Source organism: Cynara cardunculus (assembly GCF_001531365.2).
Source record: "Cynara cardunculus var. scolymus isolate 2C chromosome LG 1, CcrdV1, whole genome shotgun sequence".
Classification (NCBI taxonomy): Eukaryota; Viridiplantae; Streptophyta; class Magnoliopsida; order Asterales; family Asteraceae; genus Cynara; species Cynara cardunculus.
Window position 1 is genome coordinate 11,108,918 of NC_037528.1, and position 17,223 is coordinate 11,126,140.

At 33.0% G+C, this 17,223-nt stretch overlaps 2 protein-coding genes across 4 annotated transcripts; one reads left to right on the forward strand and one right to left on the reverse strand.

Moving 5' to 3' along the window:
* Nucleotides 1-1,476: 1,476 nt before the first annotated feature.
* Nucleotides 1,477-8,106, forward strand: LOC112501586. The gene is made up of 12 exons (XM_025105256.1): nucleotides 1,477-1,756; nucleotides 1,842-1,946; nucleotides 2,511-2,568; nucleotides 4,093-4,173; nucleotides 4,308-4,379; nucleotides 4,474-4,721; nucleotides 4,806-4,877; nucleotides 6,121-6,237; nucleotides 6,888-6,969; nucleotides 7,122-7,168; nucleotides 7,443-7,524; nucleotides 7,838-8,106. Exons 1-12 carry the CDS (start codon nucleotides 1,551-1,553, stop codon nucleotides 7,919-7,921), a joined length of 1,254 nt encoding a protein of 417 aa, XP_024961024.1. The 5' UTR covers nucleotides 1,477-1,550; the 3' UTR covers nucleotides 7,922-8,106.
* A 692-nt stretch (nucleotides 8,107-8,798) lies between these two features.
* On the reverse strand, nucleotides 8,799-13,667 carry LOC112525763 (acetyl-coenzyme A synthetase, chloroplastic/glyoxysomal-like). Of its 3 annotated transcripts, XM_025136042.1 has the most exons (18): nucleotides 13,601-13,667; nucleotides 13,220-13,532; nucleotides 12,989-13,132; nucleotides 12,733-12,888; nucleotides 12,527-12,649; nucleotides 12,261-12,435; nucleotides 11,584-11,666; nucleotides 11,338-11,439; nucleotides 11,165-11,253; nucleotides 10,992-11,082; nucleotides 10,646-10,759; nucleotides 10,450-10,526; nucleotides 10,259-10,337; nucleotides 10,057-10,125; nucleotides 9,790-9,965; nucleotides 9,496-9,552; nucleotides 9,210-9,399; nucleotides 8,799-9,130 (listed from the first exon to the last, which is right to left on the reverse strand). In XM_025136042.1, exons 2-18 carry the CDS (start codon nucleotides 13,388-13,390, stop codon nucleotides 8,945-8,947), a joined length of 2,082 nt encoding a protein of 693 aa, XP_024991810.1. In that variant the 5' UTR covers nucleotides 13,391-13,532; nucleotides 13,601-13,667; the 3' UTR covers nucleotides 8,799-8,944. The 3 variants fall into 3 exon arrangements, with proteins under 3 accessions (XP_024991810.1, XP_024991793.1, XP_024991801.1); XM_025136025.1 differs by having other exon boundaries at nucleotides 13,220-13,623; XM_025136033.1 differs by having other exon boundaries at nucleotides 12,267-12,435; nucleotides 13,220-13,621.
* Between the last annotated feature and the right edge of the window lie 3,556 nt (nucleotides 13,668-17,223).

Genomic DNA, 17,223 nt, shown 5'->3' on the forward strand with positions numbered 1-17,223 from the left:
ATGGTATGGACGCCAACGAAAAGGATTCTTGTAGATCACGAATGGGTCAAATGGGCTTCTAGAACAGGCCCAAATAATTGTTTAATTAATAAACCAAATGGTTTTATTTAGGGGTAAATAAATGAAATAACAACCTATTTTCATAAAATTTATTATTATAGTATTTTATTTTTGTTTTTTTTATTACAGTAATATATTTTTAAATTATTTTTTATTAAAATATTGTACTTTAAAAAATCTATCCCATAATAGCAATAGATAACCTGCTATATTTTAAACCGGTTAATCCTTTGACTTATTTGCTTGTGTGGCTTTAATGAGGTGATATGGATGCCATATCATTTTGATGACTTAACTAAAATTAAAATAAAAACCTACTTCAAATTATCATTAGTGATTTTCATTTTTCATTGATATGATCTAAAAAACATTTATTTTTTTTTATATTTTTTCTTATTAAGTTGCATTCAAATTAAATATTTTTAGAGTAAAATATTTATTAAATAAATATGAAACATTATTTTCGAGATATATTTTGTTTGTAAAAATGTAACTTTTTCTATTTTATGTTGTTCAAATAAATACATATCTTTTAAAGTTCTCTTTAAAATATTAACGAAATAAATTGTTATCTACAATTTTTTAATATTGTTATATTAATAAATAATTCAAAAAAATCTAATTAATTTAATATATTTATGCGTCAAGTAAAAAGTTTTTGAACAAATATAATATATTCTTTAAAAGATAATATTTTTTGGTAAAAAAAGAACAATTCTTATTTTCTTTTTTTTCAAAAAATACATATTTTTTTAAAAATGTTAGCGAGATAAGTTGTGTTCTACTAGTTTTATTGATATTGATATATTAATGAATAATTTAGAATTTTTAATTCATTTGATACATTTATTAAATAACATGTAAAATATCTAAATATTAAAATTAAAAATACAGTGTTTAATAAGAACTAGTAAATGCTATAATAAAATAAATTTGAAAGTACAATGATATAGTAAGAAAATCACATCACTATAGTACATGTAGACAACTTACGTGGACAATGAGTAAATTTAAATTAAAAAGTTACTCAATGCTAGAATGAATACATTTTTCAAAGTACAATGTCCTAATAAAAAAATAGTTTAAAAGTACATTACTGTAATAAAAAAAACTAAAAGTACAATGCTATAATAAAAAAAATTATAAAAAAAATTTATTATTTTATGCATTTTGCCCTTTTATTTATTTATCAAATCTCATGGTTTTAATTATATCAAATATTTTGACAAAATTAATTATTTAAAAAAAACAAAAACACAAGTTTATATGTAAATGGTAAAATTAAATCCTTGTCTTTTATATTGATGCGATGACGTAAGATTTAATTGAGTTCAATTATTTGATTATTAACTTTCATCGGCGTCCGTACCAAGAATACATATATAAACTGCAGGAAGCGAAATTTCCCAATCTTATCGGATATCGTCAACCGCCGGTGGTGTGGCGCCATTGCTTATCTTGCATCAAACAGAAAAGACGATTAATACAAAATGGCCATAGCTGCTTGCAGGGTTTTTGGTTATCACCCTTCATACATTGGCGATCCTCCCGTAGTTATCAGGGGTTCCAAATTAAAGTTCCAGCAAAACGAAAGAAATGGAACAAATGGACGATATAGAGCGAGTCTCATCATGAATCCAGAATCTTTCGAAGTCGGTAGGCTAATTGGAAGCTATGGCTTCATGAACGTCACTAGGTAAGCCACACTTCATCAATTCGCTCAGTAATTCAAGATCAAGGTGCACCATAGGGTTGTTGATTTAAGAAAGTTGTGTGTGCAGTTATTCAGGTCTTCAATCTCGGCCTGATTTTGGAAGTTCATCACAATCAGAAGACGTTGGGGGATTGAAGTTTCAGGATGTTAGAGAAGGCGATGTACAAATCAGGTCCGTATCATTCATAATTAATGCTCCCCTTATCCCAAAATGAACTCCAAGATTTAACTAGTTATATGTGGTAATCTTGAACTGAAACTCTGCCAAAAGGGAAATCATATTTATTTTTGAACACCCATAGAATGAAATTGTTGCTTCTATAAGCAATGGACTACCAAGAACCACCCATGGTTTTAGTCGTTATACAGATTATGTGTGGCAATTTCTTGTTGGCCAGCAAGGTACTGTGATTTGTTGTTTTGGGTTGCCAAGGTTTAGTGAGTTGATTTCATGTATTTTTGGGGAATTGTGAATTTGAGATATCTGTTACATTTGTGTTGAAGGGACTTCGTCCCATAATAAGTTGGTTGTGTACATGAATCATGATCTTTGTACAAGTTAGTGGACTACCAATAATTTCGGACAATGGTTTTAGTTGATCAGAGGTTATTTCTGGTTCCTTACTTTGGGTTGCTACTTTGGTCCATGTTATATACCTGCATTTATGTTCCAATGCTGCCTTTGTTTTAATTTTTCTTCTTCCTATTGATATTTGCCATGACAGCTTTTCTGCAGGCTTTACGAAGGACGAGTAACTCAGGGCCCACGTCGGGGCACTCCAATCATCTTTAAGGTCATCTTCATCGTATTTGTTATTTAGTTTTTCTGAACGATCACCATGCTAATTTTAGTATTTTGTATTATTTAGTGTAATAGTTATTACCTTGTCATTGTTTGCACTGTGAAATTAATGAACATCTTACTAGTTACCTATCCCAAAAAAACCTAGTCAGTCTTATCACAAAGTCTAGGTGTAGCTTGCTTCCATTTTGATGAAGACGGTATTTTTTGTTTTAACCTTGCTTTAAATCGTACTGCAAAACATGGCTGCGGTATAGCCTTTGGATATGATGAAAGGAGTAGCTGCCACGAATATAATCCATGATAAGGTTTTAATCTATATTTTTCACTTAATTCTTTTGACTAATATTATTGTACAATAATTCTTTTAAGGAGTATGCTTAGATTATGGTGGTGTTTTTCTTTTTCTTCTTCACGTCTCAGTTTTTTCATATAGTTTTTTATAGGATTCAATAGCGTAATTGATTATTTAGTTATGTATTTTTGGCTTAGGGTCTGTTTTGTTGGTTTTCCATTAAGTCCTGTATGGATAAAGCTGCCAGTGTGGATTAATTTGTCTGTATAGATTGAGAAGGTTCTTGTTTGGGAGAGTTCTTTCATAGATGGAAGGAGCGTGTTTTTAATTTGAACGGACAGATTTGGAAAAAAATTGGCTTTCTACATAAAGCTCCCCCGTAAAAGCTTACTGAATAAGCCACTTTCTATATCATAAAGCCACCACCAAAAAGTCATGTATAGCTGACTGAATAAGCTGTGAGTCCCATTAAACTCATTAAGCTGCTAACAAACAGCCCCTTAGTGTGAACTTTGATTTGTTGGTATGATGCACGGTAAACTGTGCCTATCCTAGGTTGTCATAAATGTCATAGCATGAAACTTAACATGGTGTATATACACATAAGATATGGAGAAGGATGAAACAAGTGGAATATACATGTAAATAAAGGATGTTACAGGGCTGTTTGGATCATAAAATATTTTTGGATAATAAAATATTTTTGGATAACTCTCTTAAAGATTATTGACCCCATGTTTAAGTTCTCAACTAGCGCGCCACCTGAGGCACTGATTGCACATGGATTATTACCGACACATTTGAGAATCATTACTCTGATCTCCTTGAGCATTACCATGATTCTGATTGCTCAAGATGCACATTACGTATCTGGGTAGAGATAATCATCATCTTCGTCATTGTTTAGTTAGTTACTTTTTCTTGACTTAGTGTTCACTTTGAGTATTTGTCACTTGCCTCTTTGTTCACATATGGACTTTGTGTCCTATTGTGGTTTGTTGGGCCTATTTACAGGGATGATTGTTTTATTAGTTTAATTATATAGCGCTTTGTGATGTTGATGATATATTATTTGTATCAACTTTGGGGTGTGAATCTTTTATCTAGATCCTAGGTTCCATTGTTTATATCATTAACCATTCTCATTATTGGGTCCCATTTTTATAATTCTAGTGATTGTGGTTCCTATAATGGAATTTTATTGAATATGTTATCATGCAGGTTTATCCGGGGAAACAAGTAGGCGGTCTTGAGGCTGATATGATGGCCTCAAATGAGCTGAAGAGTCATGCTTTCCTTCAAGTACATTAGCAGTTTTTGTTTTGGTTAATGGCTAAATGACATGTGATATAATGACTTGCTTACTACGTATGGGTTCAGAAATATAAGATCTTGTTAACTTGTTTACGTCGTTAACCACGATAATCTTTCTGCAGAGCTGTTCAGAAACTATTTGCCAAAATATCCAAATTTTGTTAGGGGGTTTTGAGACGAAAACAGGAGAGCAGGTTGTCAATATCAAGGATATATAAATTGTGTTGTTCTTCCTCATATAGCGTTTTCATGGCACTAACTATCAAGTGTGATCTTAACGATGAACAGTGGCTTGCATTTCGCGATGATGGCAAATATTGTGCTGCAGACTATGCTAAATCTTCATGTGAGAGACTTTCCAAGAACCGGGCTCTTGGAGAAGACAAGTTCTGGAATCCCTTTGAAGAAGAACAGTATATTAAACGCAAAAGATCTTTTATTATTAAGCTGCTTCAGGGTGCTTTATGTGGCTTGGCCTATATGCATGACAATGAAAGGTTGCATCAGAGTCTTGGTCCAGCTTCAGTTGTTTTAAAGTATGTGACTTTTTATTTTTTTCCCTTGGAGCGACGGTCTTCACAATATTAGAAAGCTAAACAAAATCTATGTTCGTACTGCAGTACATTGGCAGATAAAGATGTCAATTATCTTGTTCCGAGGCTCCGTGATCTTGCCTTCTCAGTTGATATACGGTATGCTTGTGGTTCTAGTGGTAAATAATTTAGAGTAAGTTTTCTATATTGATTACTTGTGATGGTCGATGAAGTAGAACTTATTTTCTCATCCAACATATACCCAATACTGTGATGTATCTGTGGCGGCATTCGTTTATAGCACATACTACCAGCATTCACATGTTAATGCTACCCTTTTTAATTGACGGAGATGTGTCCAATTGAAAGTGTCCTTTCTCATAAACATGTTCAATGGATAACCTTTGAAAAGCCTTATTTATAGATCTTAGTTGGAAATTCCTTCCGGTGATTTTATCTGAAATTGTTTATATATCCCTTAGATTTCTCAACGTTTCTGTTCCAAATACAACATACATCAACAGATGGAGGGTACTTCTGTAAATGCAATTGTTTACTTTTAATCTTAGGATAAACTACAAGTTTTGTCTCTCTACTATTACTTGACTTGCAAGGTTTAGTACATTGCGATTTTTCTTTATAACTTTTGCTCCAAAATGCTCAATATTATCTTGTTAAGCTTTTCACCAACACCGCTAGGCTCAAAGACTAAAACGAGATTAAAATGGAGTATTTGGGAGCAAAAGTTATTAAAAAAATCTCAATGTATTAAACCTATAAGTTAAGCAATAGTAGAGGGACAAAAGCTAATAGTTTATCCTAAAATTTAAAGTAAACAGTTGCATTTACGATAGTACCCTCCATGCATGTTGCATCCAGAACAAAAACATTCAAAAATTTAAGGGATAGATTTAACAATTTTCGGATAAAAAACACCAAAAGGAAGTTTCTAGCTAAATAAGGCTTTTCGGAATAGACTACATCTTTCTCTCACATAATACCAAGACTCACCTCTTTAATGTACCCTTTGCTTGATTGCACACACTCTCACCCGTAGCCTGCTCTATTGGTTCTTTCTAATTTTTGTTTTACAAGTTGGGGTCTCCACTAGAACAATCTCTCTATTCCTTGGGATAGAGGTAAGGTCTGCTAACATCCTACCCCACAACACCTTACATTTGCGTGGGATTTACTATTCGGTTTGGCTTTAGTCAATGAAGTAGAACTTACTTTCTGATCTAACACATAGCCAGTATCGTGATGTACCAATGCATGCATTCCATTTTTAGCATATATTACCAACGTTCACTTGTTAATGCTCCCCTTCTTGATTGAACGGGAATTTTCTAATCGGAAGTACCCTTTCTCAAGAACATGTTCAACGGATAACCTTTCGTTCTAGGTTTTCAAGTTTAGAGGAAAGTTCAAGTGGATTATCTGAAGGTCTTTGGAGACGAGCAAGATCAGCCGGGGCATTCACTCCTATGGAGAAAAGAGCTTTTGGAATTGCGGATGATATGTGAGAGTCTACCTTAAATACATATTCTTACTCTCCAGTTACTCCAACCTTTCCTTCCACAAGCATACTAAGAAAGCATTTCTTTTTATATTCTTGATCTTACAACTTTTATAGCACATCCAGAATGGAAACTTTTGCAGATCATGTGGGAAATTGACCATTTTTTATTTGATTTCACATTCAATGTTTTTATCTCGCTAAATCTGTACTTGTATGGTTTTGGTCTTTATTATTAATACTCGGAGGACCTTCTTTTGAGAACCCATGAAATTGTGATAACCTTGAGAACTGATGCATCGTGTGTTATTTCAGGTGATCTTTTTCCATCTATGGCTTGGATTTAGTGTATTGATTAACATATATGTGTTTCACAATGTGCATATTTCACATATATTCGTTTCACAATGTGAACACTTTTTATGTGTTTATGAAACAAAAAATACAACAAAGAAGTTTCACATTGTGAAACAAATACATATGAAACAAATACATTGTGAAACAAATACATGTTAATCAATACATTAAATCCAAGCCATAGATGAAAAAAAACGTGAAATAGCATACGAAGCACCAGTTCTCAAATTTATCACAATTTATTGGGTTCTCAAATTATCAAGCCCCATTAATACCCAATAATTCTTCTTTTACAGTTATGGAGCTGGTCTTCTTTTCGCGTACTTGGCTTTTGTTCCATTTTGTGAAGCAGGAATTGTGGACAGCCTTTCATTGCAGGCAAGTTTATTAGAACCTTTTTCATGCAATACTCTCGCTTGTGCAGTTACAGTTCTGTTTCATTTTCTTTAGTCCAACTTCTCATCTCCTTAAGCTGAGGTGGCTCTTCTCTTTTCTCTCTATCATTATATCGTAATGCTTTGAACATGCAGAGGCTTCTAGAAAGCACTTTCAAGCTTGATCTTGGAGCTACTAGAGAGTAAGAAACCTCGTCATTTTTTCGATGATTCAAACAATTAATATTTTCTTTTTGTTTTGATTCTTTTTAGTTGTCTGTTAGGAGTAGTTTCTATACTTACTGCTTTAATTGTGATGCTTCATTTTGTTGCCAAGATTTATGATTTTCAAGAGAAGAGGCAAGTTCCCGTTTGCAATCTATCATAACCATCCCCTTGTGTCCCATAAGCCCATTTTTTGCATATATATATATATACATATCTTGTAAATACACAATTCTGGTTATGTATTGATAGGTACTGCGCAGCCGATGATCGATTTTTAGAGGCTGTGAAGTTTTTGGATATGGGTAATGGTGCTGGCTGGGAGTTATTGCAGGTTTAATTCCAATAACCACTGATTTACATCTCATTCATATAACATGCCATTTGAACAAGATCCATGAAATCATATGATGTTCTTGCTTTATTTTTCTCTTTTTCTTTTTCGGGTAATGGAGTTAGAGATACATAAGGCCCGGGATTTGGGGTTGAAAGGGAGCCCCATCGGGCTTTAACCGGGCCTTAAAAAATAATTGGGCAGATCGGGCTTTAAGGTTTAGCTGGGTTTTTTTGTGCATCTAGATGGTGCAGGTGTGGTGTGCTACTAATTAAGGTGGTGGTTGTGCATTATAATTACTATGTAAATGCAGGCAATGCTGAATCCTGACTTCCGGAATCGGCCAATTGCAGAAGCTGTGGCCAACCACCGGTTCTTGACCGGTGCTCTCCTTTGAGTCTCTTAGTAGGAATGGAACTGTCAAAGTATGATTATTTCTTGGAAATTTGTATTCTAAGACCAAGGAATGTGCTAATTTCAGCCAAATGGTATTTTCTATTTGTAGCATCATCTTGATATCGAAAACATACGGTATGCTTTGATTGTATCTGTTATGTTTCTGAGAGCACCTCTTTGCGGTTTGGGATTGAGGTTTTAGTGACATTGTGTTTGGTTTGCAGGATTTGGAATTCAAATATAGGATTTTGAAATACCTGTTGGAATTTTACGAGATTTTGCAGAATTTGTATATAATAATGTTTAAAAGTAGGACAAAAAGATTTATTTTTATAACTATTTATAATTTGTTACTGAAAATCAAAATAAAATCTAATTCCATTTCAAATCCTACAAAACAAACACATTCATTAAAATCTATTTGTCATATACTATTGCAAAAAGGGAAAAAAGAAGTTAAATGTTACCCCTTTTTTGTTTAGTTTCATGTTCCTCTAATCAAATTTCAAAATGTGTAAAAGCATATGAAACATTAAGGGGCTGTTTGGCAGTTGCTGAATGGTTTGATACTGAATGATTAAAAGTCTGTCATGATATAGTGTAAAATGAAATATAATTGTCTGATAATTATTTGCAATGAAATTAGAATGCTGAAGGGTTCAGAAAGACACTGGATACAAAATCATTCAGAGGGTTTTAGAACCATTAAGAGACAGGTTTATTTTTTGCCAAACAAGATTCATCTTTTTGACGATTCAGAGGTTGCCTCTTAATGAAACTATTAAGAGTTAAATATTTATGTTTTATTTAATTTATGCATTAAAGAATTTTGAAGTTTGAAATATTTATGATTTTTAGACGTTTTTAAACATTTGTGTGAAAGAAACTTCAATTTAATTTTTCTTATCAAACCGATATCCAACATGATGGTTTTCCAGTTGTTGTATACATTTTTATAACCGTTTAACTCGCTGTTTGTTCACTCAAACCAGCCGAGGACGGTCCCGGAGACTCGTAAAACTCACTACTTATCGGCAAGAGCAATGAGCTGATCGACCACATTTGGATCAGCTAGCGTGCTTGTATCGCCCAGCTCATCTAGCTGCCTAGACGCTATCTTCCTTAGAATCCTTCGCATTATTTTCCCACTTCTAGTCTTTGGAAGCCCAGGTGCCCAATGGATTTTGTCAGGAGCTGCAAATGCTCCAATCTGATTGCACAGGATCGCCAATCAGATTTATATACAGCAACTGGTAGAAAAGCTTATTAGTAAGGAACAAACAACTCACATGGGTTCGGACCGCGATCACAAGGCTTTTTCTGAGATCTTCGCTATATGCAACACCCTCGATCGGAGTAACAAATGCATATATACACTGCCCTTTCACCTCATGCTCAACACCCACCACGGCCGCTTCAGCACATTGAGGATGTGAAACTAGAGCAGATTCAACTTCCGCTGTGCCAATTCGGTGTCCGCTGTTCATGTTACATATAACAAGAGCGTAACTTAGAATCTATTATTTGTAGAACCCACAAATTAGTATATAATTGCGCAAGTTTTTACGAAGGTACCTGACATTAATTACATCATCAACTCTTCCAGTGAGCCAGTGGTATCCATCCTTGTCTCTGAAACAAAACTTGGTTATTACGAAACCAACTTAAAACTATAGTGAAAGTTATTGGTAACCCATAACTTTGAGCTAATAAGGAGCTCACAAATCTAATTTTCTATCAATGTTGGACGGGTTGTTACAGAAAACGCTATCCAAGAAATCTTTGAGCCTGATGAATGGAATCTCAGAGGCTCTATAGTTGATGGAAGTGAAAGATGAAACTTTCTAAGATATTGAAACATCTTGTTACCTGCTGCAGCCATCGCCGCTAAAATAATAGCCGGGGAACGCGCTGAAGTAAGTTGTTTCGTATCTTTCATGATCTCCATAGAGGGTCCTGAATGCACCTGGCCATGAGTTCTTAATACATAAATAGCCACTGCACTCACCCTCAAGCTCCTTGCCATTCTCATCCACTATGACAGGCTGCACTCATTTTGTTTTGGAGGAAAAACAGAAGTGTGATTAGAATTTAGAAGGGTCAATAATGATGGAAAAACAGATACATTTATCGTACCTGAACCCCGAAAAATGGAAAAGTAGCAGAACCAGGTTTTTGAGGCCATGCACCTGGCAAAGGAGTAATCTGGAAAGAAATCAAGAATGGTTGATCTTAATTCTAGTCATCATTAGTCCCATATAAACCATACCAAACAAACCCGGTATATCCCATACAGAAATAGGGTCTGATAAGTATATGTGCAATTGTGCATGCATACCATGAAGCCTCCTGTCTCTGTTTGCCACCAGGTATCTGAAATTGGACATCTTGAATCTCCAACTACATTGAAAAACCACCTGTCATATTAATGAAAGAAGAAAGGGTCGATAAAGGAATTTTTCAGTTAAGTACATACAGCAATAGATCTTCCCATTTTAACAACAATCAAAAGTTAGTTGAGAAAAGAACCTCCATGCACTTGGGTTGATCGGTTCGCCTACACTACCAAGGACTCGTAAAGATTTACGAGAATAACGAGTAACATACTGCATGGTGAAAAAACACAAATCAAAAAGAAGTGGAAGAGCTAAATAGAGAGAGAGGAAATGAGTTGTTTATGATGCAGCTTGTTCTTTAGAAAAACCAGATCGAAGAGAATTCTTGCCTCGTTACCATCGCGCATAAGAGACCGCACGAGTGTAGGAGCAGTGTAGAATAATGTCACCTTATACTTGTCGACAATGTCCCAGCATCGTCCAGGATCTGGGTAATTAGGAGCCTGCAGAGACCATGTACATATAGCATCAGAAAATACTCATTTTTCAAGAAACAGAAAGTCGAATATCTCCTAGAAATCTAGTTCATTTAAACTGATACATTATTCATATACTCAATTGTGTATATATCAACTGAGAACCGAAAGACTATGATGTTAAATAAATAAAAGTTACAAACTTTAGCAGAAACTTATCATGATCAGAACTAGAACTGAAATTCAAGATATACTATACCCCTTCATAAACTACAACCGTTGCTCCATTAAGCAGAGGTCCATAAGCAACATAACTGTGTCCAGTAATCCAACCACAGTCAGCTGTACACCTAAAATTTCGAGAAAATTTGGAGTTTATAGCCAAGAACAAGCATAAACCATTAACTTAAATGTTCTGAAATCAAGATTTACCAGTATATATCAGATGGCTTGAAGTCAAATGCATATTTGAATGTTGTTGCAGTGTATATCATGTATCCTCCTGTAGTATGCAGAACACCCTATATCAAATGAACCAACATGATTCATTAGGGAACTCAAAACAGATAAATGAAAACTACTTCAGAAATAGTGGACATGAATACTTTAGGCTTTCCCGTGCTTCCGCTAGTATAGAGAAGAAAAAGTGGATCCTCTGCATCAACCCACTCCACATCACATTTAGTAGAACATTCAGGAACAACATCCTGTAAATTTTATAGATCAAATGAAGCTAATAAGCTACAATTCCCATCAGATAAATAGTCTAAGATAATATAAAATAAAATAAACTTATGAACATTCGGACGCTACAAATTTGGTCCATTAGAAAAGAAAGCTTGGTTAACTACCTGCCACCAAACATCCCTTTCCTTTTGCCATTTAGTAGCTTCCTTCTTCATGGCTGATTCATTTCCATATGTCAAACATAAACCTGTTTGTGACCAAGAGAAGTGAGTTTATGCTGAGGCTAAAATTTAAGAAACATCGATTACTCTTACTACAAACTAACAATAAATAAGAGGTCCCCTATTAGCAGCTACTTTTTCTCCATGTCCCATCTACTAATGTCTCAGTCCTTATCATACTTATGTGCCATTCCACTTTTGAATTAACAATACAAAAGTGACTTTCAATCATTCCATGGCAGGTTAGCTCAACTGGCAAATGGGCTTGGGACTTTTGGGGCTTCTCCTTAGAGGCCACCGGTTCAAGTCCCTCCTAGGACACTAGGGATTTTCCTGGTTGTTCCCTACTTCTCTATGGTCGTGCAAGCTGACCCAGACACCCATGGTTAACAAAAAAAAAAGAACTTTTGACAAAATTTCCAAAAAACCAACAAAATTTCCGAAAAACCAACAAAATTGGAACTATGTGCTCCTTTGCAGACACATATTAGTGCATTGCATAGGTTCTGAAGTTTTATTATCTTAAGGGTTCTTATGTGCTGTTTTTATAGGAAGACATATGAAATTGTAAATATGCCATCTGATATATTCTCAGAAAGTTCATATGGTCATTCGTTAACTCCTACCAACAGAGATTCCATTTTCAGATGACTCCGAGAGTGCAGCATCAACAATATCTTTGAGATTGATAACTTTTGTGCCTCTCCTAACCGCATTACAAGTTATCACAATCTTCGGCTTGCAATCCATAATTCTTTGAACAAGAGATTCTGCAGAGAATCCAGCAAAAACAACCTGAAAGCCAAAGGCAGCTTAGCATCAAACATTCTACATATTCAAGAAACAAAATGGTACTAATAAAAGTAAAAGCATCACTAAGTAGTACCGAATGAACAGCACCAATACGAGCACATGCCAGCATGGCAATTGGCAGTTCCATGAGCATAGGTAAGTAAATAATCACAGAATCACCCTTTCTAACACCATTTTCTTTCATGTAATTTGCAAGCTGTCAGAAAAATGAATAAGCTGCTGAATCACAAACAACAAACAGGGTGTACAGAGGGCAAAAGAAAAAGTAAAAGGGTGAACCTGACAAACTCTATCTAGCAGCTGGTTGTAAGTTAAAGATCCATCAAGACCAGGCTCATTTCCTTCCCAATGAATCGCAATTTTTTCCCCATTTCCAGAATTTATGTTTTTATCCAAGCAGTTGTAGCAGATGTTGGTGATACCATCCTTAAACCACTGGATAGATAGCAATGGCGGACCAAGTTATGAACACGATTAAAGATGATAGTTTCATAGGGGAACAGCAACAAGAATGGATAATTGGATATCACATAACCTCTATGTTGATCTTCCCTTTTGTGATATCAAGATTGTCCGAGTACACCTGCTGACCCCATTTCTGTTTCCAGTAGAACTCCGACGCTATATCCGACCAAAAACCAGCAGGATCTTCAATTGACCTCTTGTACATCTCCAGATACTGAAACAGTATCAATCATGGTGATAGATATAAAGAACCAATATGTATATGTTGCTAATGAATGAACAAAATTTAGGGAAAAGTTACCTTTTCGAAAGAGGAAACATGGGCCTGCTTGGAGAAATCTTGACCAGGTAAAACAAGATCATCATCCGCGGAAGCAAGAGCCTCCCCAAGGGTTACAGCTTTGAGCTTTGGTAACTTGTATGGAAGAGTAGACTCCAGATGATGATGGGCTGCGGTCAGATTGTTCACCATGACTGGCAGCCGTGACCGGAAAAGATTCCCGGAGTCAACTCTTATCTTGAACGGCGAAGAAACCAAGATATCGGAATTAGCGTTGGGCCTGATCCTCCTTCTACCCAGTTGGGGATCGCCTTTAAAATGGCAGCAGCTTTTCCTGTACACATCATTGCAATTAATGTAATCATAATTGAAACATGCATAAACCGCCATCTCTTCGTGTACCTCTGCAAATGATTATGCGAGCTGGGCGCACACTATAAAACTCCAGAAATCTAACCTTTTCTCCCCCTGTTTCTCGACTTTTGTTTTTCCTATGTCCTTTCTTTGGATTCATGGTGCGGTTTTTTGTTACAGTAAAAGCAGTATATTTTATCATGGGTAAAACAAGAAACTGAAAATAGGAAATCTTGGTTTACCGGGTGTATATAAAAGAGAGGGTTCTTTTTGCATGGAATCGGACCTCCATTGATTCTTGGAAACCATACGTCTATGGATTTGGCTGTCTTTTGTTTATGCAAATCATCTTCTTTTCACCATGGAAACAACACAAACTTTACTCATTTATTACTCCAATCAAATTCATTTATGTTTATAGTTTACACATTGGGGGTATAATCATATGATGTTTACTGATAATGATGGTATTTATTATGAGTATTTAAGACTTCTTATCCTTAAATCTTTCTTACATCTTGATGAAAAAACCAAATAGTATCATAAAGAAAAATATTAAAATTTGTTTAAGATTGCTTATAAAAACAATTTATTGACTTATTCCGGTGTGACACCGGTAATAAGTACTTTTGAGTGTTTCGATAAATAACTTATATCGGTGTCAAACCGGTAATAAAAAGTCTTTGAATAAGTTAAACCATTCTAACTTATAATAAGTTGATAAACACTTTTTGTAGAAAAACATAAGTTGTTTCAGATAAGTATTAACTTTAGGATTTCATACGATTAGTCATGCAAACTGATTAAAGCATTTACGAGTGTACGATTACCTATTACTTACAAGAGTATAATCATCTATCAAGGAATCATTGTATAATAACCATAAATAGTGGATCATAAAACGTTGTATCGCTTAAATAATTCATATAATGTGATCTGTATATTTCCAACACAGCAATCTTTTTTCAACCATATAAATGAAATTAGGAAAAAGAACACTTACATATAATGATAGTGTTGTTATCGGAAGCCCTCAAGACCTAGTTTTTGAACCAACCACCGTATCTAACAACAATCTCCAACTGAAGAACTTAGTATAAGTATGTTATAACATTTCTAACAGAAATATTTAAAATGAAGATTTTAGAGTTTTATTGCTTCTAGAAAAATCTTAAAATATTCTCCAAAATTGGAAAAGAGAAAATATTCTTTTTTCCATATTTGGAGAGATTAAAAAACCTTCAAAATTAAATTTTGGAATAAACAAAACATATAATAATTATTTTTTTATTTTCTTGAAGTATATAATATTTATATATGGCAAATAGAACAAATAAACTCATACATCTTCCTTACATTTGGCGAGATTTGAACCCAAGACTCACATACCGATAGGCCCGACACACCCCCCCCCCCCCCCCCCCCCCTTTTACAATTTTCATGATTTGAACATAATTAATTTTTTTATTTACTTTATTTTTTATGACATTTAAAATAAGTGTGATTTAGTTGTTCATTTAAAACATTTATTTCTTATAAAAGTAATTTATTTTAAGATTTTTCTACAACTTTCGTTAAAAATCACATGTGATATCCATAATTAATTGACATTTTTTCAAAAAAAATATATAATTTTCGTTAAAGTATCACATATAATATTGATCATGGTAAATTTAATTGAAAAAAAAATGTAAATTATCTAGAACATTACATGTGATATTTGTAAATTATGAATTACGTTTTAAAGATATGTTATCTTGTACATATTAGATGTATACTGGTACACATCACATGTGGTTATGTGTTTGTTATTTTTCCATTGTTCAATTTGAATCATTGTGTTAATGCTAATCATATATGATTAGAAAAAAAGTTGAAAAAAGTCAAATAATTGTGAATTACATGTGCTTTTGACGAAATTGTTTTTTTTTTTTTTAAATATTGTCTTAATTAAAAAAAATTAAATATGCTTATTTTAAATGTTTATATAGAGAGATCTCTAATCAAATGAGAATTATTTTATTTGTGGTAATTGTGAGATTCATTGTGAACCATTTGTTTGAGATATTTAAGGATATTTCATAAATAAGTTAAAAGGCTAATATAGTAATTATATTTTTAACAACTAATCAAAATATTTAATTAAATATTTTAGAAGGAAATATTTAATTAAAATTAGTTATCTAATATATCAATTATCTCATATACATCGTATTTTAAAGACGTTTATGAATCAAAGTGTATCATAGTGATAACGTTCATAATGTTCCAAATGTATCACAATGTATTTTCTTTGTTTTATGAAACGTATCATAGTATGCATTTTCGTTATTTTTATTGATTTACATAGGGAATAACATTGTGCATCTTGTATGTATATCTGAGTATCACAGTGAATATCATTTGCAGATATCACAATGCGTACCTTGTGTTCACATAAGATTCATCAGAATAAGATTTGCCGGAGAGAAGAAAGAGGAGATATGAAAGATAATATTTATAAAATCCTTAAAATGTCATTAATTAATATTTTAAGTTAAATTGCTAAAATTATTAATTTTCTAATTTAATCTTTGATTTGTGGTTAAGATTAGATCTCAATATTACCACAAATTAATCAGGTCTTTCTTGAATTGACCCATAATATATATATATATATATATATATAGAGAGAGAGAGAGAGAGAGAGAGAGAGAGAGTTTGTTTCAAATGCAACTCATCGCATTTGTACAACTAATACAACTCAATAAATTGAAATATTTATGGAAATGATAAGAGTTCATTTATTATGATTTAAATATTTATGGAAGAGGAATAAGATTCATTAATTATGATCAATACTTTATATTATGAAACAATCAAAACTTATATGAAATTACATATTCATCAAATTAAATGGACGGTTGTGATTGAGTTGTACAAATATAATGGGTTGTATAATAACCCACCTATATATAAAGGTATATATGTATGTATGTATATATGTGTGTGCGCGCGCACTCACACATGTGTATATGTATGTATATATATAGATGAGAGTTCATACGAGAATGATAACATTTAAGAAAAATAAGAGAATAATTAATGGACCAATAATTTATTTGAATAATACCTTAAATAAAATTTTCTAAAAAATCATCCAAAAAGGCATATATGTCATTTGTTATACACAAATTATGTATGAAAATTCATTTATTTCTATAAAGATCATTTAATACATTTAATTAAGTATTTATTCATAATTCTTATAATTTAGTGATTTAAGCATGATTAATTTTTTATTTTTACTACATTTAAAATAAGTGTGATTTAATTTTTCATTTAAGAATTTGTTACAATTTTTGTCAAAAATCATATGTTATATCCACAATTAATCGATTTTTTTTTCCAAAAAATAATCGTTAATTTTATCAATGTATCATATATGATATTAATTATCTACAACATTACATGTAATACGTGTAAATTACGAATTATGTTTCGAATTACATGTGATCTTATACATTTTAAATGTGTTTTGCTACACATCATATGTGATTCTGTTTTCATTATTTTTCTTTTTCAATATTTAACTTGAATCATTGTTTTTAAGCTTTAAATCACATATGATTAGGAAAATATTTTGAAAATAAATTAATTAATTGTGAATCATATGTGATTTTGGCAAAATT